The sequence below is a fragment of the Humulus lupulus genome, chromosome 4 (assembly GCF_963169125.1).
Source record: "Humulus lupulus chromosome 4, drHumLupu1.1, whole genome shotgun sequence".
Classification (NCBI taxonomy): Eukaryota; Viridiplantae; Streptophyta; class Magnoliopsida; order Rosales; family Cannabaceae; genus Humulus; species Humulus lupulus.
Genome location: NC_084796.1, coordinates 56,272,142 through 56,296,036, shown reverse-complemented (window position 1 = coordinate 56,296,036; position 23,895 = coordinate 56,272,142). Strand labels below are relative to the sequence as shown.

The 23,895-nt window shown below is 37.6% G+C and overlaps 2 protein-coding genes across 3 annotated transcripts; both read right to left on the bottom strand.

Moving 5' to 3' along the window:
- Positions 1-2,292: 2,292 nt before the first annotated feature.
- LOC133830455 (uncharacterized) lies at positions 2,293-11,459 on the bottom strand. 2 transcript variants are annotated; one of them, XM_062260428.1, is made up of 16 exons: positions 11,158-11,459; positions 8,392-11,022; positions 8,185-8,313; positions 7,905-8,099; positions 7,715-7,767; positions 7,269-7,584; positions 6,965-7,085; positions 6,685-6,882; positions 5,460-5,573; positions 4,661-4,857; positions 4,337-4,552; positions 3,954-4,229; positions 3,714-3,861; positions 3,485-3,618; positions 3,170-3,256; positions 2,293-3,090 (listed from the first exon to the last, which is right to left on the bottom strand). In XM_062260428.1, the coding sequence occupies exons 2-16, from the start codon at positions 10,984-10,986 to the stop codon at positions 3,004-3,006; spliced, it is 4,866 nt and encodes a 1,621-aa protein (XP_062116412.1). In that variant the 5' UTR covers positions 10,987-11,022; positions 11,158-11,459; the 3' UTR covers positions 2,293-3,003. The 2 variants fall into 2 exon arrangements, with proteins under 2 accessions (XP_062116412.1, XP_062116413.1); XM_062260429.1 differs by having other exon boundaries at positions 6,685-6,879.
- Positions 11,460-13,325: 1,866 nt separating this feature from the next.
- Positions 13,326-17,063, bottom strand: LOC133830454 (pentatricopeptide repeat-containing protein At1g74750-like). The gene is made up of 2 exons (XM_062260427.1): positions 16,900-17,063; positions 13,326-16,127 (listed from the first exon to the last, which is right to left on the bottom strand). Exon 2 carries the CDS (start codon positions 16,104-16,106, stop codon positions 13,482-13,484), a length of 2,625 nt encoding a protein of 874 aa, XP_062116411.1. The 5' UTR covers positions 16,107-16,127; positions 16,900-17,063; the 3' UTR covers positions 13,326-13,481.
- Between the last annotated feature and the right edge of the window lie 6,832 nt (positions 17,064-23,895).

Sequence of the window (23,895 nt, the reverse complement as noted above, 5' to 3'; positions counted from 1 at the left end):
ATTTAAACAAATAGGTAAGGCATATATATTCATTTAAGAAATTACACACATAACTATATTAATAGTAACCAAACCCTGAGTCGAGCTTCTCTTTAGCGGCGAGTGTGCATGCCCAGTCCATCATCAGGAACCCTTAAAACTTGGCAGCTCTGGTACCAAGTTGTAAATCCCTCTAATTAGGGTATGTTACCACATGTGTTTAAATTTGTGTTGAACTTGTTAAACGAGTCATTTGGACTAAAATATGTGATTAAGCCACTAAGGGTTCATGTATTAAAAATCTTGGTCAAGGAATAAACATTTCTATTAAAATAAAACTTTAATTTTTACATGGGATCCCAAAATACAAGTTTGAAAATTTGTTTACAACTCAGGGATTACAAAATAAGCCGACTTAAGCGGCAAAACAGGGTCCAACCCTAGTTCCCCTGCGATACCTCGGCCATGGCGGTCAAGCAGACTGCATATGTACAAATCGCCCCTAACGCTCTCAATCTCATGGCTGGTCAAGCTTCTACTTACCCTTACTTGCACCGCAAAGCACCCGTGAGCCAAAAGACTCTGCAAGAAAACATATTAACAGATTCAGATAGTCAACAGAATATAACAGCATGCTTAACAGTAATAACTGAAACCAAGCATACACACTGTACAAGTAAGTGACCATAGGATAACACAAGTGCGTGTCACACTTCCATTTATTCATATGGCATCTGAGCCAGTTAAGTGCATGATGCACTCCCAGGGTGGCCTAGCCATAATGGCCTGCACTCAGTGCGCATAATGTCAATCACGACTTATAAGTTGGCCCTTGCAAACCCTCGAGTCATAAGTTGAGCCTTGTGAACCCTCGACTCATAAGTCGAGCCTTGTAAACCCTCAACTCATAAGTCGAGCCTTGTAAACCCTTGACTCGTAAGTTGAGCCTTGTAAACCCTCGACTTATAAGTCGGGCCTTGTAAACCCTCGACTCGTAAGTCGAGCCTTGTAAACCCTCAACTTATAAGTCGGGCCTTGTAAACCCTCGACTCGTAAGTCGAGCCTTGTAAACCCTCAACTTATAAGTCGGGCCTTGTAAACCTCTGACTCGTAAGTCGAGCCTTGTAAGCCCTCGACTTATAAGTCAGGCCTTATAAACCCTCGACTCATAAGTCGAACCTTTTAGTCTCTCGGCTTATAAGTTGAGCCATTTTTTTTCGATAGTATTTCGATGCAATTTCGATGCTCTTGCGATGCAATCATTAAACTTGATTTTTGGCTAAAACGATGCTTTTTCGATACAAAATTGATGGTGTTTCGATGTTGTTCCGATGCAATCATGAAAACTTTATTTTTGGCCAAAATGATGCTTTTTCGATGCAATTTTGATGCAAAATCGATGATGTTTCGATGCTCTTGCAATGCAATCATGAAAACTTGTTTTTTTTTTGCCAAAACGATAATTTTTTGATGCAAAATCGATGGTGTTTCGATGTTGTTGCAATGCAATCATGAAAACTTGATTTTTAGCCAAAACGAATTTTTTCGATGCAATTTCGATACTCCATACTGAAATTTGACAAAAACTTTGGAGGTTCATATTTTTTCACTCAAATATCTATTTCAGATTTTTTTTTTTAAATTTTGGTATTTTTTTTAGATCTACAAGATTATAACGAGAGAGAGATGTTAGAGAGAGAGTTCGGATTGAAAGAGAAAATGAATGTTTGAATGTTAAGGGTAATTTTATCTAAAAATTAAAATTATTATATATTTGAGATAGTAACTTATGCACATATTAAAAAACTTCACCTAATAACATGAAATGTCCCTTCTCACAATAGAAAACATGCCATAAAAGTAATCTAAACATCTAGTTTAGAAACACTTAGATTCAGCTACATTAATTCAAAATCATAGCTGCTGCACCAAACTGTTCCTAACATATCACAAACTGATTCTAATATTCTCCCCAAGAAAAAGGAAAAAAAAAACTGTGATTGGGCGTTATTATCGAAATTTCAAATCAAGTGTTAAAATCATATTATGTGTTTCCAACGACAAATATGCATCTTGCATTATACATATGGCACAAATGTAGAAAGATACAAATAACAACTAGCAGAAAAGGCAACGAATGTTAAAATTTGATTAAAAAAAAATCTCATTGGTTTGAAAACCCTAAGATGCAGAAGGAATATATACATGCGAAACTGTGACCGTCTACAATTACTTAATAAGAAGACTGAACAGAGAACAAAAGAAAATTGTTAACTGCATACATTTACATGCGATAGCAATGCATGAGATCAATTGAAAAGAAAATTTATGGCATTACGAACAAATTTTTAGTAGCATAACAGTTTGTCAACTTTAGGGGATTGGCATCAAAATGACCAAGAAAGATAAAAGAAATTCACTGTATATCCTACAGTTGAAGACTCAACAAGCCATGGGCTATACTGTGATCTGTACAAAACCTCTTTCAAAAATTTTCGGGGAATTCGAAACAGCTAAACAAATATTTCTCAATCTAAAAACTATATTCCCCTGCTGCTGTTACAAGCTACATGCTATATATGCTTCGACCTTCGACCGTAAGTGGCTAACAATGTTCTTTCAAAGCCACAGAACCTTCTACTAAGCCCTCCATTAAAAAAGCCATCTTATTGTAGATGTCCAAGAAATAAAAGGTAATTAAAATTCAAGAGACCTTTACCCCCAATTATGCATGCTTTTAATAATAGCTGCTGCTGCAACTGTGTCAAATGCTTAAAGGCTCTTCTTTGAGACATGATTATTCCCTGGGGATCGGTTGCTCCAACAAATTTGTTTGGCCTTATCCCATTATCAAAAACTTTACACCGCTCTGGATTTTCTATTGAAACATTTTCATCTAAAACTGGAACCAGCTTGCAAGTATTACCACATAAAAATCAGTGTCAGCAGAACTTTGAGGACTTCAAACAGATGCACTTACACATACAACCTCAAAGCAAAAATGTGATGGGTTCTGCAAAAATTCTAGTTAACAGCTTCAAATAGAAGGAGTTGAGGTTGCCAATGCCCTCTTTCACACGAATCAAGAACACCATCCCAGCTACCAATTACCTGGACATGAAGCAGAAATTGTAAGACAGGGAAAGATGGCTAGTAAGATACCATGGTACTAGACTGAAAAAGAATTTACCTCGACAGTTTTATCATCATACATAATCCACTGTCCATGATCGTGACTGTACGCATAGCAACGATAGTGTTGCCCATAATAGCAAACCTAATGAAAAATAAATGTATATTTCACATATTGCAGATTAGATAAAAACTATAATGAAAACCATTCTTTTGAATCCAAGAGGAAAGGGCAAAGCTAGATAAGTTCAATGGATAAGAAGGATAATTATTTTTGTCAACCGAACAAAAGATTTCTATTTTATTTACATGAAATTTTGCAGTACGAAGAGTAAATAACCGTGTGCTTCAAGATTTTTCAAAATATACATACCACAGAAACCAAGCCATGTGTGTTCTTTGGATCTAGACCACGATAAATGGCACTGATATCTATCTCAGTATTAAAAGCCGATAATGTTGCTCTTATATCATCAACACTCTCAGAAGTGTTTTGCCATCCAAGAACTGCAAGACAAAGTATATCTCTAGTTAACATGTGGCGTTCTTCCTAGCTCCTTTAATAAAAGTGAATTCACTCAAAAACTGTTGTGTTAACTCACCCGTAGTGAAAACATGTGGTGGAGATGAGAGAATGTGGTGGATGTAGTTAAGCTTCCCACAGCCTCCAGCCTCAGGATCACATGCCAACTGATGATTCAACTCAACAAAATTTAAAAGCTCATGGAAAGAACTTTCAGCACACATGACCTTAATAGCAAAAAAAACATCAAGATTAGATGAACCAACCAACCCACAAGACAGCATCAGTAAGTTCTCAACCATAAGTAAAAAGTTCATACCTTCATTGTCCGGAGAGCACTGGCATTTATATTGTGAAAGAAAGAGGTGTACTTGAGATGCCTAGACTCCAGTCCACAATTGTAGCAATTCATACGTTCGAAAATGTCCATTCCAAAAATGGAATGCACAATACAAGTATTGCTTGCACAATCCCAAGACCCCATGCAGCTACTTGCCACTGATTCAGTATCAGAAATGCTTGAACCAGGAGTAAATGACCGGTGAAGGCAGTCAAATATTACTCCCAATACTTCAGAAGCATCATTCATCTGAGCCTGAAATTTCACACATCTCAATCAAACCTTACAAAATGCAAATTATGCCAGACTCATGAGCAGATAATGAAAATAACTATCCTAGTAATTATGCAAAAACAGGTTACCTCTTGGAAGAAATTACTATCTGGATATAGGTTGCTCAAAGCTATTCTCAAAGAAGTAGGAGCGACTGCTTCTTTCCATGAATCAATAGATGCAATACTCAAGGCAGAGAAAATTTCATATAGTGCACAGACAACACATGGATCACCCATATGAACATGCTCTGATGTTGCCTTCTGCAGGAATTCATCTCGAAACCGTCTAATGTGCCATAATGACTGTATACAAAATAAAAGTCAAAACAGTCAATGTGCTGACAAAATTAGATAAAAGAAAGACGCACAAAGATTATACATTCCACAACTAACTCATCATAAGAAACTCACCTGTATAATTACATTCAGAAAGCAATTGTATTCACCAACTTCATTTTTCAATCCTGCACCAACTTTATTATCTTTGATCATATTATCCACTTGGTCATCATTGGATGCACCACTCCCACTATCTACTTCTCCAGAAGCCATTTGCAGCATCTTCAAACTAGAAACAGAGGGCAGCTTTTTCTGTGCTTCAAATGTGTCTGTAAAACAGCACAAGTATAAGGTTAAACAGTACACCAGTAACATAAACCGATACACAAGGTAACAAAGAACCACTGTAAGATCTGCTCACTGGTGAAAAGAGATAATTTGACTTAACAAGAAGAGAAAAATTTGAACATATATAGTGAAACTTCCAGAACAAATGGGTCGTGTTTGTGCCTCATTTTTTTACTGCCAATTTATTGATTGAGCCAATCATTGAACTCTTTGGTCTTTTTAATCACTAAAATATTGAACATATATATTGAAACTTCCAGAACAAGAAGAGAAAATTATTAGTTAAAGAAAATATTTTTTCATTAAAGGTTTTGATTATCTATGGTATAGAGCAAGTATTTTGTTTCCTGATTTGCTTAGGGAAGGAAGTGACAAAGAAGTTTACATGCTTATGGAAGGAAGTGACAGAACTTTACACTAAGAAAGATCTTATAAGGTAAACAAAATAACTTCATGGTGTACACATGTCATAAGCTATAATTCTAATTCTTAAAAAAGAAAATGAAGTCCAGTTTAGATTCAATCACATAACATATAAACAATAATTAATAGTTAAACTTAAATTATGTTACAGAAATTTTACCAAGGCTTTGGCGCACAGCCTTTTTTAGGTCAGCTTGGAACCTTTCTTCATCATCGTCTTCTGCTTGTACGTGTCTTAATGATTTACCCTCATCGTCTCCCAATACAGACTTAACTGATTTAAATAACAGAAGTTTATATGTGTCAACTGAACGAGGCAGTACAAGAGAAAAAAGAATGCAGAGATAAGCTGGTATAATAAACTACTCCTCATTAATTCATGGAGATATTTATAAACCTAATTCAAAAAAAAATCCAGATGCTTCAAAACTACATAACAATAATTTAAATTTAAATATAAAACAAATTTAAATATAAAATAAATCCTAATTCAAATTTAAATTTAAATAAAAAACAAAAAAAAAATCTAAGTGGAATAGTTTAGTTTTTAAGAATTATTATACAAATCTGTTTAAATACTAAAAAAAACTCAATTAGTTAATTAGTTATCCTTTTGAAAAATATTATAAACGCATCTTCAAGAGAATTGAATTTATTGGCACTCTGTTAAATAGACAATGACACTGATAAAAAAAATTCTCCACCTTATACTTTAGTATTCATTAGTTTTATCATTTAACCATTAAAACACATTTTTCCACATCAATATTTTGTTAACTAATTGCTCACATTTTGTATAATTTTAATTTCTTAAAAATAATAAATGTAATACTAAATATGTTGTGGGATGCTTAGGTTAAGAAATAACATTTTATCGTTTAAACCTACAGGTGTCATGTTATACAATGATATATTTGTAAATAAATAATTAATTAAAAAAAAGGGTAAGGAGAGAAAAAATGAGTGCCAATAGAACCATCTTTTAAAAATGCAAAAATCACTCGATCTTTCATAAACTGTTAAAACAATATTCTACAATTTTCGTCACCAAAAAGTAGGAATTTAAAAACACTAGCACAACCAATCCTCTATGACTACGATAACAAGGTATCTAGAAATGTCGTTAAATATAAAACCTTCACGAGAACTGTGCCTTTCTTTTTTATTGATATATAATAACAAAATAGATAGTTAGAAAAGTTAATGAAGAGCAACTACATTAACGTAGTAACCATTTAGAAAAATGTAGTTTGACCCGAAATAGCAACGGAATACAAACATAATTGAAAAAAATCTACCACATGTGTATGACTTTGTTTTTATTATCATACTTAAAATATTAATAATAATAATTAGGTGCAGAGTCAATTAATTCTGGAACTTACTGCTGCTACTATGGACTTCTATTAAACCACCCTCAGTAAGTGAACTCCCAACTTCAACACTTTCCCTTGGCGATGACAAGGATTGATGCTTTCCAACAGGAGCTTTGACAGAACTCTTTTGCTTTCTTCTGCTTCTTCCAGATCGTCGTTCAGAAGGCACAAAACCATCCTCGGTAATTCCTTCATTAGGAAGGCCTGCTGTAATAAAAGAGACCATTATAGCAGTTCTAAAGTGCATCCCAACTCTCATCTAAAAAAAAAAGAAAAAAAAATAATCCACCTTGTACAATTTTGGCCTGATTATCTCTGCTAATTTGAGTACAGGGAGTGGCAGAATAGTTGATAGGCAGTGCAGAATGGTGAGGCGCGAGGATTTCCTCTGACTTGCTTGCCAAGTGCTCCTAAAAGAGTGCAAATTCATTGGGTTTTTCAAAGACTCCAAGATCCTCTTTAAAAGTACATTGTTTCCAAATTAAAGCGAACCCAAATGCTTTTTAAATAAACTCCAGTATCAAATTCAATATCTTGCTCTTATCAGAAAGAGAGTGAATAAAACACAGCATTTGCAACCAAATAATGCTTACCAGCGTTGAAGGTTTAAATTGCTCACTTGCATCTAAATCAACAGAATCAAATTTCAAGCTTGCATCATGCATCCCCTCTGCCACGTTCTCATGATATGTTTGTGTTGCTTTTTTATGTTGCTCAGCAAGGTGCTTCTGTTTAGCTTCATTCTCCATTCGTCTTTGGAACTCCAAAGTTTCTTCAAGCTTTCTTTCCTCTGCTTCAAGTTCAATTCTTCGCCTGAGTTCCTCTTCCTGTTGCTGTATTTTATCACCATCCACAGAAACAATGATCTCAGAATCTGGATGATCGGCATCATATGCAACTGGTAAGGAACTGCAGCAAGAGACAATATACATACATTAAAATGAATGTGCCTTATTTCATAGACCGGTAAAAAATACTGATTAGAGAGCAATTAACTAAAGAGTGAAATTAATTTGAGCAGTGAGAGAAGGACACTTACACTGGGTCATCAATCTCATCATCATGTTTCTGTGGCTCAGAAACACCAGTAACCTGTGGAAGAAAGAAAAAAATAAATAAAGACACACCACAGGGAGGGGAAACAGGTGAGCTTCACATTTATTGTCATGCTTGTTTCTACACATATTTACAACCACCACCTAAAAAAAATCACACCAAACAATCGAAACCTTTGAATATTTGGCTTTCCTAGATTCCTTGTTCTTTTTCTTATCCTTTGTTTTCTCCTGAGCATGTCTCGAATTATCACTTCCCCCCCTGACAACCTTCTTAGAGTCATCAAGAGCAAGTTCTGCTAAAAATGCTTCTCTTGCAGCATCAGACTTGTCTGTGGCATCCTTCTGAGCTAATCTCTCCAAATGTGCCTGTAAGAAGAGAATAAAAGCATAGATACAATCAAGAAATAACTGCTAAAGACTAAGGCAAATTTTCAACTCGATGAATACAAACCCTCAGGTATGACTTCACAAGAGGCAGCAATATTGAATGATAATCATGGACAGCAATAGAGCCAAGCTTAAGTTTCAACTGCTCCAAGACATTAACATTTCGCATTAACTTTGCATCAGTTTTGCTAAGCTGCATGACAAAGCAACCAAAAATTATAAGTGCCCGTCCTCAACTAATGAAAGCATATCAAAACTGAAAAACACTGACCTCCACTTGTATATGTTCTTTGTGTCTTCGGATTGAAGCTTCTATACAAGTCTCCACTCGAAGCATATAGTCTTCACCAGATTCCAAATCACATAACTGAGACGTCAAACCACAATATGTTTCCTCATAACCAAATTGATTGACATTCGGAGCTTCTGCTTCTTTTATAATGTTTAATACAGCATCTAACTCAAATCGACTTCTGACTGTCGTCCCATCATTGTCACTCTCCAACTCCTCTCTCCGCTGCTTCAGAATAGAATCAAAACTTTGATGGACATAGTCTCTGGATTCTTTCCTCTTCCTATTTTCTTCAACACAGAGCTTTTCTACTGCTTGTAACGCTTCTTCGTAGTTTAAATGCTCACATTTTTGCTCACAGAGGCTCTGTAATTGATAAAACTCCTTCTCAATCATCTGGAGTATTTCCATTCCTTCACTTGCTTTTTCTTCTTTTACACGCATCCATGATGCTAATTCTTCTCCACTAGTTGGACCTGCATATATCCAGGACAGAAAAGCACTGGAATCATTATTATTCACATTGCTGACCACTGCAGAAGCAACAGCTCCAGCCTTGCCTGTGGCATCACGATGACTGCTAATATGAGGGGATTCATCTGATAACAAACATTCATCAAGAAGTACAAATAATGCATCTGCACTGAGAACAAGTAACTCCTTAATCTCTAGACTTTGGCTAGCATTATTAGCATCATCCATGATACTAATACTTTTATCAGAATTTCTACCTAAACCACAAGAATGAGATAAATCCTGTAAGAGATTGAGGATTTTCTGAAGCTCGGAGACTCCCAAAAAGCAAATGCACATAGGTGTTTGCATCACCTCATTGTTAAGAAGCTGGAATCCTAAATTCATATTCTGTAATTCATCAAACGCAATTTGTATCACCCAGTTAACATGGCTTGTTGCAAGACATTTATTCCTGACAAGCACCTCAAATGCAGCAGATATTCTCTCAAGAAGCTTTAAACACTCAGAGTCATCAGATACAGGCCAGCTATCAGCAACAGAACAGTAAGCCATAGAGCCATTGTCCTCATGACATTGTCCAGGCTGTATGTTGGGAAGTTTGTCGTCACAATCCCCCATATTTTTCCCCAAAGTGCAATCCTCGACAAATTCAGAATCTTTACATTTTGTTTGATTTCGAACCATTTTAACTACAGCTGACACATCCACGGGCTTCCAAGCACAATTAAGAAGCATCATAGTCCATTCACTATTAACCTCTTCAGGCAACATTGACTTCATTTTAGGCAAAAGTCTTGCCATGTGTTCTTCCGTAATGTGACGCAAGTGAGAATCAGAATCCGCAAATCTCTCGTTACACCTGCAGCAAACCAAGAATCTCCACTTCCTACCACTATTAGTCTCAGCAAAAGACAAGGCTTCTAATAAAACTTCATTTGCCAAGCCATCCTTCAACCAAGCGAAATGGGATTTAAGATCAGAAACCCCAATTTTAAGTAAGTCTCTCTTCTTATCAACACTAATGGAATTCCAAAATGACCTCACAAAATCCCTGTTTTCCGCACAAGATTGACTTTTCCTTGTATTGCTAGACTTCCGCCGGTCACCAGCTCTCTGACCAGATGCTGAAAGTGAATCCAATCCCTTATCAGTCTTGTCGCCCTCATTTTCCAACTGGGGCACCTCAGACTTCTGCTGCAACAACCTAGCTGCAGCAACTCTAACTTCAATCTCCTTCCTTCGCTCTTCTTGTGTCTTGGTGGCCTTCTTAATCTCATTGGGCCTCCTAGTTGGAGGCAACCTCCCCTCCATTGGATCCTCCGTGATCCTCCTTAATGGAATCAGCCGAAACTTGTCATCCCCGTTTCCCAAATTCTTCATCCAGGACGATATCGAGGCAATATTAGCCTTTTGGATCAGCTGTCTTATCTCATTCTGCACATTACCAATTCGAGCTTCTGGCGTTGATAGCTTTTGCTGGCTCTCCTCCTGTGAGCTCTCCGTAGCAGGATCGACAGGGTTTTCAATTGCCAGCAAACGCTCACATTCCCGCACGACCTCCTCATACTCCTTCGCTTCATTGGCTGATTCAAACAGCAAGTTCGCGTAGAAATGCCCGAACTCGATCGAGTTCGACGACAACTCCACTGCTCTACGAGCCGAGTCAATTGCGCGCCTCAAATGCCGGTACTTGACGTTTTGGTCTTCGATAAGAGAGGCCACCTTGCTACATACAGTACTTTGAATTCTGTAAACAATAGCCAAATGAGGCGACTTTTCGTACCGCTGACATAACTCCTTCGCCAACTTCAGAGCCTTGGTATGGTTCCCGCGCCGAAGCGCCATAAGGGCTCGGTCGCAATCGAGTTTGACATTAGCTTCAGAAGAAGCGTCCGATTCAATCGACTTCAGCGATAGGATCTTACTCTCAGCAGCAGGATTGGGGGTATCGGGACTCAGGCTAGGCTCCAGTTCATCTGAACTTAGACCATCAGCGGTTCCGGCGGCTCCGTCGACGACTTGCTTAGTCACCGCCGCCGGTGAAGCCGCCGGCGATTGTTTAGGACGCGCCGCAAGATTTCTTTTCTTGTTCCCCATCCTCTTAATCTATCCGATTGATTCACATGCATACGCCTAAATACAAAAGCGTATAAAAGATACAATTACAACGCACACATATCGTTGTACATTCCTCTATATACATACACACATACTGACATAGAGATATAGAGCGAGAGAAAAGGAAAGAGAGAGTGCAGTATAACTTACTTGTAACAGAGCAAGAAAATAGTAGATGAATGAAAATGCGAGGGAATTAATTGGAACTTGTAGCCGGAGACGAAGGCGGAGACGCCGTAGAGCGATCGGCCGCGAAATCGAAGAGGAGAGTGGGTGAGTGCGTGAAGAGAGAGATAGAGGGAGGAACTAACTGGGTATGGGTTTCGGAGTCGGGTTCGGGTCGCTCTGTGTGAGCACGCACACAGACACCACCTACCCAGAGAGAGAGAGGTTTGATATGAAATTTCCTAATACCAAAATCCAAGATCAAAACAGAAATGATATATCCTTCACTCTAATTAACCCTCTTATTTAATTAAATTATAAAATGTCTTTTTGCTTTTTTTTTTTTTTTTTTGAGCTAAGAAATTTGCTTTATCTCACGTTTGAAAATGAAATGCACATGTGTTTATTTCTAATTTGTTACAAATTCCTTCAAATTCGCAAATTTTATTTATTTATATTTAACGTTGTATAATCACAAATTACTCCAGCTATTGCTAGGGAAATTAAAAAATATATATGAAATAAATACTTAAATTTTTATAATTGAAAGAAAAATTGTTGCTTGGATTTAGTTACATGTATTCCACAGAAAATAACGGTTGGCTCAATAATAATAATAATTTGTGGTCGGTTAGACATTCTCATCACCACTAAAAAAAAAACTTAAATAAATTATTTTATCAATAATTAAATGGGATTTTCATGAAGAAGAGAATGACAAAGTATTACCAAGTGAAATAGTAAAATTGAACTTTAGAACTCAACATTTCCAAGTCAATAAGAGAAGGAAAAGAGGGAGAGAGATGGTAACATTGAATAACCTAAACCATTGGGAAATTTATGTCATTTAAGTAATTATAAATCTGGAGTATGAGGAGGAAATCCCTAATGTGACAAGAAAAAGATAGGTGTAATTATCTGGTTGGATTACAATAAAGCATTAGAGAAAAAATGGGTGAAAAGGGGGAGCAACTACTTTCTTTATTTTACCACCAAAATCTTTATGCTAGAAAGTTGAAATAAAATAAAATAAAACTCAATGCAATGCTTTCTATCATTATCAAGTCCAAACCAAAGTAATAATCTCTCTTTCTTTCTTTTTTCCCTTGGGCACCATTCTCTTCTCATGCTTGCATTTTCCTGAAATAGCACCTTTTTTGTATGTATGTATATTTGTATATATTGTAACATTTAGGCATTCCAATACCATAAAAGAAAATCTGGTAATTAAAAGAGACCAATCAAACTGCTTGCTCCTGATGCAAAATTTGGTCCACTTCTTTTCAAAGTTAATGTTTGTAGTTCATGCCAATAGACAAGCCAATTAGTTTCAATGTATACTATTGTAGCCTATAGATGGAGCAGTAGTAATAGTGAGTCAATAAAACAAAAGAAAGTAAAGAAACCATGCAAATAACTTTGTTGTGCAAAAGTTCACTTCACTACGTGATCGTGTTTTGAACAAAATATTTGTTTCATTAAAATTAGCAAGTAATGATTGTGACATTTTTCAGTGACAGGTGGAGCTGGTCAAGGGTTGTAATTATAATAATAATAAATAATTTATTTCATGGAGATGGGATTTTCTTTACTATCTTATCAACATCTGTAAGGATAATGGAATATGCTTTTCAGTCTTCAACCAGGGAAAAATAGTTTTTAAGTACCCACTTTTTATCTCTCATTGGATATTGGGAATATTTTAATTTTTTTTTTTTTTTTCAGGGTGGAACCTTTAGATCTAAGATATATATATATATACATATATATTTATTTATTTATATATTTTAGCCCCTATAACCACACCTAAAAAGGTTTAATTAAACTACAATTTTAAGCATAGTGAATCTTTTAGTCTAGCTCTAACTCTATAGTGACTGATTACTTGGTCTTGAATGCAAAGCAACCAATGTATTGCAGCAACCACTTTAATTACTGATCAGTATCTTAAAAGGGTATCTAGAAAACTATAGTCTATGCATCCTTTCCTCCTGATTAAGAAATAGTTAATCTATCGATACAGTATAGTGATGTACCATTGTTATCCATCACTCATTCTTCATAAGAACTTGAATATGATGAAGGTGACATGGATTCTCAGTCCTACTATGCCTCTTTTCGGATAGTTCAGCAAATTATCAAAGTGCAAACAATTTAAGAGAACAAAAAAATTTCTCATTTAACAACTTAAAGATCCAGTTCTCAATATATAACTGTACACTAAAGCATATGGCCGAGATCTTCTCCTATTTCTCCAGTGACAAAATTGTGTTTCCACAATAATGACTATGCTGAAAACTCATAATTTACTAGAACAAATGCATCCTTTCCACACAAGGATGGAGCAGCCATTTGCCAAGAGACTCGCCACACCCCACAAAGCAACCAGTGTTGCCATTTTCAGTGAAAAAAGGGAAGCTAAACATTCGCAACAACTCCTGCACTGACTGCCTCACTAGAGAAGTTCCTGTGACCTTGCTCCTACGGCCCCATCCAGTCACAATTTCAATTCGGTTTGGGCAAGCTCCTGACATTAGCATCTCTCGGCGAAACCAGGCAAGTGTTCTAGAAAGCGCAGTAACAGCAGTACCATCTGACATAACATGAAGGTTGATAAGCCAATGACTACTGCTTTTCTCCTTGACTGCATCGGGATACACATTCTTTTGTGCAGCCACCTCCCAAACAGAGCCAGCCTCCTCTTTGAGCCCTGACTTGTGAAGAAAATCTACCACTGCATCAACTAGTCCCCTCTTGCCTTCTCTATCCTCACTATGCATCAGATCCAAGAATCTATTCACATGATCTCGTACATTTTGACCATCTGGGCCTGCTGATGGCATGGACAATATAAATGTATGTGCAGGATGGCCTGTAATTTCCATGAGCTTGCTACAAAACCCCATGTCATGAGGGGACCGCGCTTCTGTACAACAACTGAGAAGTAAAGTAAAAGTTTGTAAAGAAGGGTTGAGACCCAAATCCACCATGCCTTGCAGCAGGTTATACGCATCGGATAGCCGATGCACCCTAAGCAAAGCACTGAGCATAGAATTACAAGTGGGTACATTCGGCTGCAACCCTGCCTCAAGCATTGCTCCATACCATGCCCAAGCCTTCTCAATATTACCAGCCTTACCCCAGAGATCTACTAAAAGACCGTAAACTGGTTCATCGGGGACCCAGTTTCTCTGTCTCATCTCATTAAACATATCTTCTGCTTCCTCAAGAAACCCACAATGACCAAGCACCTCCATTACTATGCTGTAAGTCACCTTATCTGGTTCAAAACCTGCATTCTGCATCCCACGGTAAAGCTCCAATGCAGCCTCATAGTTCCTTGCTTTGGCTTGCAAAGCTAGCATGATATTGTAGGTGACTAAGTTGGGAATGCAACCTTCGCCAACCATCTTAGAAAAAAGATTGTGGGCTGCAGTTAAGTGACCAGCCTTCCCAAGACAGTTGATTATGACGCTGTAAGTGAATGTGTCGGGAGAAAGACCTGCCCCTTGCATCCTATCATACAGACGTAAAGCAATGTCAAGAAAACCAGCCTTAGCATGAATGTCAATCAGCGTGCAATATGTCACCCGGTCAGGCTCACACCCTGCTTTCTGCATTTGATTGAACACATTAACTGCATCTTGTAAGTAGTTTGCTCGGCCATAGCTGTGAATCAATCGATTATACGTTACAACATTTGGTTGGCAACCTTCCCTCACCATCTCATTAAGCAATTTGTTTATGGTACCAAACTGCCTAGCACGACCAAGGTTGCCAACCATTGTGGTATAAGTGTGCCCATCATGCTTGAATCCTGCTTGCCGTTTTAACCAGTAGAAAAAACCAAGAGCAACGGTATGGTCTTGAAGTTGCTTTAGAACTTGGTTTGCCTGATATGCATCCATCACATAATTGAGATTTTCAAGCTTCTCTTCAGCAGCACGCCCCCACTTCATTCCTTGCAGCATCCGGGAAACACTTTCAACAGGATTAAAACTATAAGCAGATGGCCTCCTGCTTGAAGCATATGCGTTTGGATATTTCACATCTCTTGGGGGCCTGTTAAAGCCTTTATTAACACACCCCTCAGACCCTGCATCTGAAGCCTGATGATAGTTAGAACTAAAATCTGCTTTGAAGCTATTTATAAGAGACCTAGTTCTATTTGGTACAGCCTTTTTATCCCGGGCATCTGTAGGTACACTTCGACTGCCCCATGAGTTTCCAGTCTTGGTATGAGGAACATTATTTACACCCTTACTTGCACTAGATTTACCACCTTTAGTCTTTACCCCGTGCGAATTACTTGTAGAATTCAACTGGACAGCTGCCTCAGCAGATGATCTAGGATGAACACTAGAAAAGTTCTCTCTTTTGATGTGTTTCACATGTGATGGTTTGATACTAGAAATCCTGGTGGGATCAACCATACAATTTTTGGGGAAGTTAAGCACTCCAATTCCATCAGATAAAGGAAACTTGTAATTCACAATATCAGAAAGAAAAGTTACAGCTGCAACACCAGCCTTAACAAACTGGTCTGAAATAGGAGGCAAAGTGTTATCCACATCCTTCTCAACATTTTCAACGACATTAGCATAACTTACACAATCTGATATCACCAATTTTTTTGGAGCAATTTCAGCTTGCTTCAAAGAAGCAGGGTGAACGATATTAGCTTTTTGTGAACCGATAACTTTAACTGCATCTCCTGGAACAAAACTTCCTACTCTTGCTGTCGTTCTGGATACCAAGGTGGGTTGATTTTGGGCAAGTGCACCTCCATGCCGGAGATGCTGCCTTCGTGAAACACAAGCTTCATCCTCAGAGCAAGTGCAAGAACTACCATCCCCTGCATTACACCGTGACCCACTTAAAAAGAAGGATCTTGCACTGTTAGAAAGATTTCCAATATGCTTCGCTCGCAACATTATTTGCTAATGCAGTATCACCTTCAGAAGAAGAAGCAAAAATTATTTAATTAGTGATACCAAATCAAGGTAAAACATTAAGAGAAAAATCACACTATTATTTGCTCAAATATGACTATAATGATATCAAACTACCACTACAACAAGGTATTCAACAATACTAGTAGAAAGAATGAACAATGCTTATTATCCTTCTCAAAAGGGTCAGTAAAGATGCAATCCAATATAATTGTAATTAAACGTTAAAAAGGGTCAGAATATGCAGATAAAAGTTACAAGCTAAATGAAGCTGATTCCATATTGTCTTTCACTAACTGGCAAAACTAACTGAAAGCACAAAACAAACAACATGTGAAGCTCAATTACCCAAGGAGCAACTTGGAAGCTCCGCTAGGCGCTAGCAACTAAAGCACTCTCTAAAACGCTACTTGGCTAGTTCCAAATGCCCACAAATTAAATTCTCTCTTTTTTACGATACACTATTAAAATCTCTCTTCTCAATTTTCACAAATAACACTAACAAAAATTAAAGCATGTCTCTTCCATATTTGCTACAACAGCAGACATAAAGCATAGATTTTTCTACGAACTCCATCAATTTCCAGAAAACCCATCTTCTCAATCACAATTTATATACAAAAATAATCACAAACCAGCTATCACAATAACCAATGATGCTCATAAACCCAAAAAAGAAACTCGTACCCACCAAACAAAAACATTGAAATGCTCAAAATATAAACACGTATATATACACTTGTACATACAGACAGGGATAGAGAAGGAGAGGTACCAGAATGGAGAAAGAGCTTCCGGGTGTGGTTTCAGAGGAAGAGCAGAGGAGGAGAGGCGGCCCTCCTCTTCAACTTTTCTTTCCAAGCAAGTTGGGAAAAAAAAAAAAAAAGGAGAAAAGAAGACAATGGAGGCTGAGAGGTAAGCTATGGCCTTGTGCCCTTTAGGCTTTCCAATTCACCCTATTTTACTTATGTGTCGTTATATGTACCGTTGCTGTTAGGACACGTGTTCTCGTTTTGGTGCCTGAACACGTGACAGTATCAGATTCTTAATTAAAACCTTTTATTTTACAATTTTGTTTTTGAGTAACAAAATTTCTATTTTCACTCCAAAATAAAAAAACTTCCTTATTTTTCTTTAGACTCATTCATGTGTTTGGGTTTGGCTGTGAATTTTTTTTTCTCTCGAAATTTCCTCTCATTGAAGTCCAAATTCAAAATATAAGATGAAATATATATATACACATATTATTGTTAAAATAACTGTTTATAAGGTTTTCTTTTCAGTTTATATAATTTATGAATAATAATTAAAACATTAAATTACAAAATAATAAAAATAATTTGCACATTTAAATTTGTAACTAATATTCACACTTATATTTTTATTCTGAATCTATTGTGAATTTGTAACTTGTTGTAAATGAGCGTATGAATTTGTAACCTTTCAGAACCTTATTACATTCCAAAATTTAATAATTTGACTAATTTCTATAAATTTAATGACATAATCTTAAAAATTATTTAATGCAGCTACGACCAAAAAAAAATGTTTGAAACAACACGTTTTTACCCAATCTATGGTAAGGAATTTTAAATGGATAAATAATGGGTGAGGGCAAATAAATAAAGTCAAGTGGATCATTTGATCAAAGAACTTTGAAATGAATCAACGGTGATGGAAAGAGCAACTGTAAGTTTAAGTCGTAGTCGACACAGTGCGATAACATTACTTTGGCACCACCCTCTAAAAAGTCAACTTACTTGGTGCTCAAGCCTCAAGCCAACTCCCCCTTTTAACAGCAAAAATAAAATAAAATAAAATAAATAAGGTTTTTTCCCCAAATTATTAACACTTGCAATCTCTGCCCCCAAATTTTTCCCACTCTTATTATAAAACATTTAAGTAAAATAATTATTTAGTAATTATATTAAAATAAATTTAAGTATTATAAAATAACATTATTATAATAATATTTAATACAACACTACATATTATATTAATATAAATTCAAATTTTATAAAATATTATTATTATAATAATATATAATACATAATCTTAATTCAAAACACAAACCTTATGAAACTATATAGCAAAATTTTATATATTATTTTTTTTATATTTGAATCATTTTACAAAATACATGATCCATAAAATAATTTTTCAAAATACAAAGATCAAACAGGTAATTAGACAAAATACAGATTCCAATAAAATATTTAAGTTGGAAAAGAAAAATAGTTTCTACCCTAGTTGTTTGGTAGGAAGGAATGAAAAAAAATTATATTATTGTATAATTACTTTTATACTCCTAAAATTGTTAATAGAATATCTATAAAAAAAATACATTATTAATTTAATATTATCTTCTATTTGAAAAAAATTTCCACCCACTTTTCTTCCTATTTTGGAGAGGACAAAAAGTGGTGGAACTCACTCCACTTTTTTCTCTCATACCAAATGTTATCCCCAAAAATGGAGATTGATGACGTGGCAATAGAGGTGACAAATGGCAGTACATGGTCCGTAAAAGACACATTAAATAGTCAATAAATACATTGACTCCTCAGAGTTGTGATAAAGTGACCCGGTAGACTGATGAAGAGTTTTTACTGCTTGAGAGTGTCACGTCCAAGCCAAGTACATCCGAGGAGCAGTCCAAGTGCCCGGTCGGACCTTGGTCCGATGAAAAGCCAAGGTGAGGTCGGACCTTGGTCCGAGGAGAGCCAAAGGGACCTTGGTCTGAGAAGAACCCAAGAGAGTGGTCCGAGGAGAGCCCAAGGGACCTTGGTCCGAGGGGACCCCAAGGGACCTTGGTCCGAGGAGAATCCAAGAGAGTGGTCCGAGACCCCAAGGGACCTTGGTCCGAGGAGAACCCAAGAGAGTGGTCCGAGGAGACCCCAAGGGACCTTGGTCCGAGGAGACCCCAAGAATGTGGTCTTTATGCATATGTCCAGCAAGTGCATGGTTGTCCAAAGAGAAAAATGGCATGCTAGAGGAGAGTGCCATGTTAGAGGAGAGACGTGGCATGCTAGAGGAGAGTGCCATGTTAGAGGAGAGACATGGCATATTAGAGGAGAGTGCCATGTTAGACGAAAGGAGTGCATGTCCTACCACCATGCACATATCCGACCAACAAATGCATGTCCTACCAGCAAGTGCATGTCCTACCAGCACTTGCATATGTTCAGCATGCACATGTCCTACCAGCACTTGCATATGTTTAGCATGCATGTGTCCGACCAGCACTTGCATGAATGGTCAGTAGGAGATATGGGTCGACCAGATAGAGGAGGACTAAGTCAAGATTCCCATAAACGGCTTCAACAAGAACCGGTCTTGGCACACGCGGGAATCTCTCATTCTTCCCACAAATTGGGGGTTTTGTTACATTTTGAATTTTTTTTTGTAATTTAAATGTAATAAATATAATAAAATATCCCGATTCTAGGGGATATCAGATGTATGATCCTAAGCCTATAAATATATGGCTTGTGGGATCAGAAAGGGGCTGCCTCTTCTTTTGAGAGACTTTTTGGCAATTTAAGATTTGGTATGAGTTCTAGAGAGAGAAAGTGTGTTTTTCTTGAGAGAGAAACCCTTTTTGTATTCCTATTTACACTGAAGAAATTCAGTTGACACTGGTTCATCTGATCTTAAGTGTGGATAAAATAATAAAATCTCTAAGTGGATTAGGCTATTACCGACTGATCGGGGCTGAACCACTATAAAATCTCTTGTGTTATTTACTTTTCTTGATTAAAACTGTCTGTATCGTTTAACTTCTCTTGAAGGTTCATCGTTTTTTACGTTCTCACGTCGTTGGCTAAAAACACAGTCAACACCAAACATACTTTTTTTTTTCTCTCCAAAATTTTCATTCCTCTATCTTTTTCCTAGGCTTAAATTAATATATATATATATATATAAATTGATATTTGCGGCGAAAAATACCTAAGTCTTTTTTTAGGGAAAAATATCTTTTGTCAACAATCATTGGCAACCATAAGGAACTTGGTCGTCAAGTGTCATGTAGAGGTACACGTAGCAATATATAATTGGTCCACACAATTTTAAACAGTCCAGGTCACTAATTATGTACCACGTCAGTTGTTGACCGCGTTTTTGGCCAACGACGTGAGAACGTCAAAAACGACAAACCTTCAAGAGAAATAAAACGACACAGACGGTTTTTGAACATGAAGGTGCAATATCTATCTTCTTGAATCAAAAATTATTCAACTAGAATATAATGGACAATTAAAGCAAAGTAAAATCACACGTGGAATTTTACAAGCTTCATCTGCACTGGAACAATTTCCAGCCGACTAGTGCTTGGGTCGGGTAATATGTAACTTCCACTAACAAATCAAATGTTAAGTACAATCACTAGTTCCAAAATGGAATCAACGTCTTAACACTACTGAAATTACAAATTACCCTAAAGCTTGAGTAACCACTCAAAAACAATTTCCAAATCCCTTGGAACTTATGAATCGAATCCCTCGATTCAGAAACGCTCAAGATCCCCTCAAGCACGCTAGTTGAATCCCTCTACTAGCCAGATTCGAAATCCCTTCGAATCAGAACAGAACTTCCCACAGCTCTGCAACAAGCTCCCCCTTCAACAATGGTGAACCTGCAAAAATCAAGAAAGAAAGAAAGACAAGAGAGAAAAACAAGAATCTGTTTTCTCAACCAAAAATGAACAACTAACAGAGAAAGGGGTTAGGTTGTTAGAAAGAGATTATTATATTTATAGCAACCCTAACACCTAACAGATTAACAACACGACCAGCTAAACAGAATTAACATGTTTCCAAATATACTGACACAAGCTGACGTGTACTCATTAATCTACAGCATCCAGTAGATGAAACTCGAGACTAAGTAGAACGAACAGAGACAACATATTCACAAACAATTCAAAGACTGATCAACAAACTCTGTAGATGAAACAACATAGACATATTTTGACAATCATAACAAAAAGGCTGTTACAATCTCCCCCTTGGCAAAATATGATCACTGATAAAACAGCTAACAAGGCAACACTAAAAAGAACCAACAGATACATAAAAACTCAATCTTGCACAACTAAAATGAACTCAGTCAGAAAACATTAACAAAAAATATTCAAGCAAGATGAGACATACAGGAACCAGAAAGAGCAGTCTTTGATACAATATTAAGTAAAAGTAAACATAAAATTCTCAAACTCTCCCCCTTCAGAGATCATATTTCTTTCGGCCAGAACGAGTTTTGGGAAGACGCCTCATAAAGACTTTGGGAACACCGGCAGAATTCAGAGCAGCTGGAGTGATGTCGAACGAACGCTCCCCCTGAATCTGTGGACCATGAGCAGCAGAAGATAACTCCCCCTGAGAAGGAGCAACTGGATGAGCAGGAGCTGAGGCAGATGGAACACACTCCCCCTGAGTTTGGGAAGCTTTTGCAACAGGAACCATGAAAGTCGTAGCTGGAGGAACTTGAGCTGCATTAGGAACCACAGGAGTGGCCTCAGATACCTCAGGAGTGTTACCAGAAACCAGTGGAGACTCAGGATGAGAAGCCTGTGACCTAGACAGATGCAGCAATACAGTTTGTCGAAGAGAATCCACCTGTTGAGACATGGAAACCTCAAATGCCCGCTGTCGTTGCTGATCTTCATCATATCGCTTTTCAAAAGCTACAAACCGATTTACAAGTTGAACCTGCCAACTAGAAGGAGCAAGACCCTTGATCGAAGTGCCAGATGCAGCTGGAGGTGGAGAAGATGGATCTGGAGGTGACGAAGTATTAGGCAGAACCTGTTTTGACTTCAGAGCTTTACACGACTTGCCAAATGATGGAACAGCTGAAGGCACATCATGTAGAGTCAATGTTGGACCACTTCTTAATGCAATTTGATGAACTAAGCAAGGAAACGGGAGAACATTCCTTGTTCCCGTGGCTAGAGCAGCATCAACAATCTTTCCAAAAATAAGAGTAGGTAAATCAATCGATACCCCAGTACCGACAGCAAATAAGAACTTACCAACCTCAGTAGTGATTGAAGTGGTATGAGTATTCGGCAGCCAGTTATTCAAAGCAATCCGATGTAGCACCTTGTAAAAATGAGATAAAGCAGGAACTGGCAAATCACCATTACTCCATTCAAAAGAAGTAGAACCAGTCAAAGCAACCCCCATTTCGAGCTTAGATGGTGTAAATGTAGGATTAAATGCAGGAGACAGCTCTTTTGTAATAGACAACACCCTGGAGACAATTGAGGGAGAAAAAGGAAAACGTTTTCCCCTAATGTAGGCTCGGTACTTGAGAGGACTTGTGTCACTAAGGATCCTTTTATCTATATTTGCATAGAACTCACGGACCAAAGTCGGAGAAGGTGGTGTGAGATTTGTAACTGTATTGAGCCACCCCCGAGACTCTATTAAGGCTTTATGGAGAGGAAAATCATCAATAACAACATTGTACTCAAACCATAACTTTCTCTGAGAGACCTCATCCCTATATCGCAGTAGTTTATGGTCCGAGCAAAAAGGATGGGTAGGCTGACTATGGTGAAGAGTTGTAGTGGTTGGAGGAATGGAAGAGGTAGCTGGAACCCTAGATGTTTTCTTGGGATGCTTTGGTGGAGACGTTGGGGAAGACGGAGGTGATTTTCTTTTGGATGATGGGGTGGGGTTGGATGAGGGAGGGCTGAAGGGATTGGGTGAGGACCGTGGGGTGGATGGACTGGATGAGGGAAGAGAGGACCTAGTAAACCGTTTAGGAAGTGAAGTAGGATTTGGATGATGAGTCAAAGGACCAGGAATACTTCCAGGAGGACTGATGAGCACAGGTTGATCTTCTTCTTCTGGAGACGCTTCTTGCACTTCCAGATCATCAAACTTGACATTTATAGATTCTATCACCGAATGAGTCCGTTTGACAAACACACGATAAGCACGACTGTTGGTCGAATACCCAACAAAGATACCTTCCTCACTTCTGGAATCAAATTTTCCAAGGTGCTCACGATCTTTGAGCACATAACACGCACAACCAAAAATATGCAAATGACTTAGGTTTGGGGTTTTACCTTTCCAAATCTCATAGGCTGTCTGAGTAGTGCCAGTCCTGAGATGTACTCTATTACTGATATAGCAAGCTGTATTCACAGCTTCAGCCCAGAATCTTTTGGTTATTTTCCTAGCCTCCATCATTACCCTAGCCATTTCCTGAAGCGTTCTATTCTTTCGTTCCACGACCCCGTTCTGTTGAGGGGTTTTTGGGGCTGAAAACTCATGCAAAATCCCCAGCTGATCACAAAAATCAGAAAACAACCTGTTTTCGAACTCCTTTCCATGGTCACTTCTGATTCTGTACACTTTGACAATCTTTGTTGATTTTTCATTCTGGAGTTGTAGACATAAGGCAGAAAAGGCACCAAAGGTATCTGATTTTTCTTTTATGAATGCCACCCATGTGAACCTAGAGTAGTCGTCGACACAGACCATGACAAACCTTTTGCCGCTTAGACTTTCATTCTGCATGGGCCCCATGAGGTCAATATGAAGCAATTCCAGTACCCGGGATGTTGCAAGAGCACTCACTGGTGGATGTGAGGCTCTAATTTGTTTCCCGAGTTGACATGGTCCGCAAAGTCTGTCACAATTAATCTTTAACTCAGGGATCCCTCTTACTGCCTTTCGTTTCACAATTCTGTTGAGATCTCGATAGTTCAGATGTCCCAAGCGATAATGCCACAGATCAGGTTTGTCCAAAAACA

What these genes read in the sequence shown, in the direction of transcription:
- LOC133830455 (XM_062260428.1), bottom strand. Translation starts at nt 10,986, where the DNA reads ATGGGGAACAAGAAAAGAAATCTTGCGGCGCGTCCTAAACAATCGCCG. An exon ending in AAGAACATATACAAGTGGAG is followed by an intron (nt 8,314 to 8,391) that starts GTCAGTGTTTTT and finishes TTTGTCATGCAG; the next exon opens with CTTAGCAAAACTGATGCAAA. An exon ending in TTGTGAAGTCATACCTGAGG is followed by an intron (nt 8,100 to 8,184) that starts GTTTGTATTCAT and finishes CTCTTCTTACAG; the next exon opens with GCACATTTGGAGAGATTAGC.
- LOC133830454 (XM_062260427.1), bottom strand. Translation starts at nt 16,106, where the DNA reads ATGTTGCGAGCGAAGCATATTGGAAATCTTTCTAACAGTGCAAGATCC.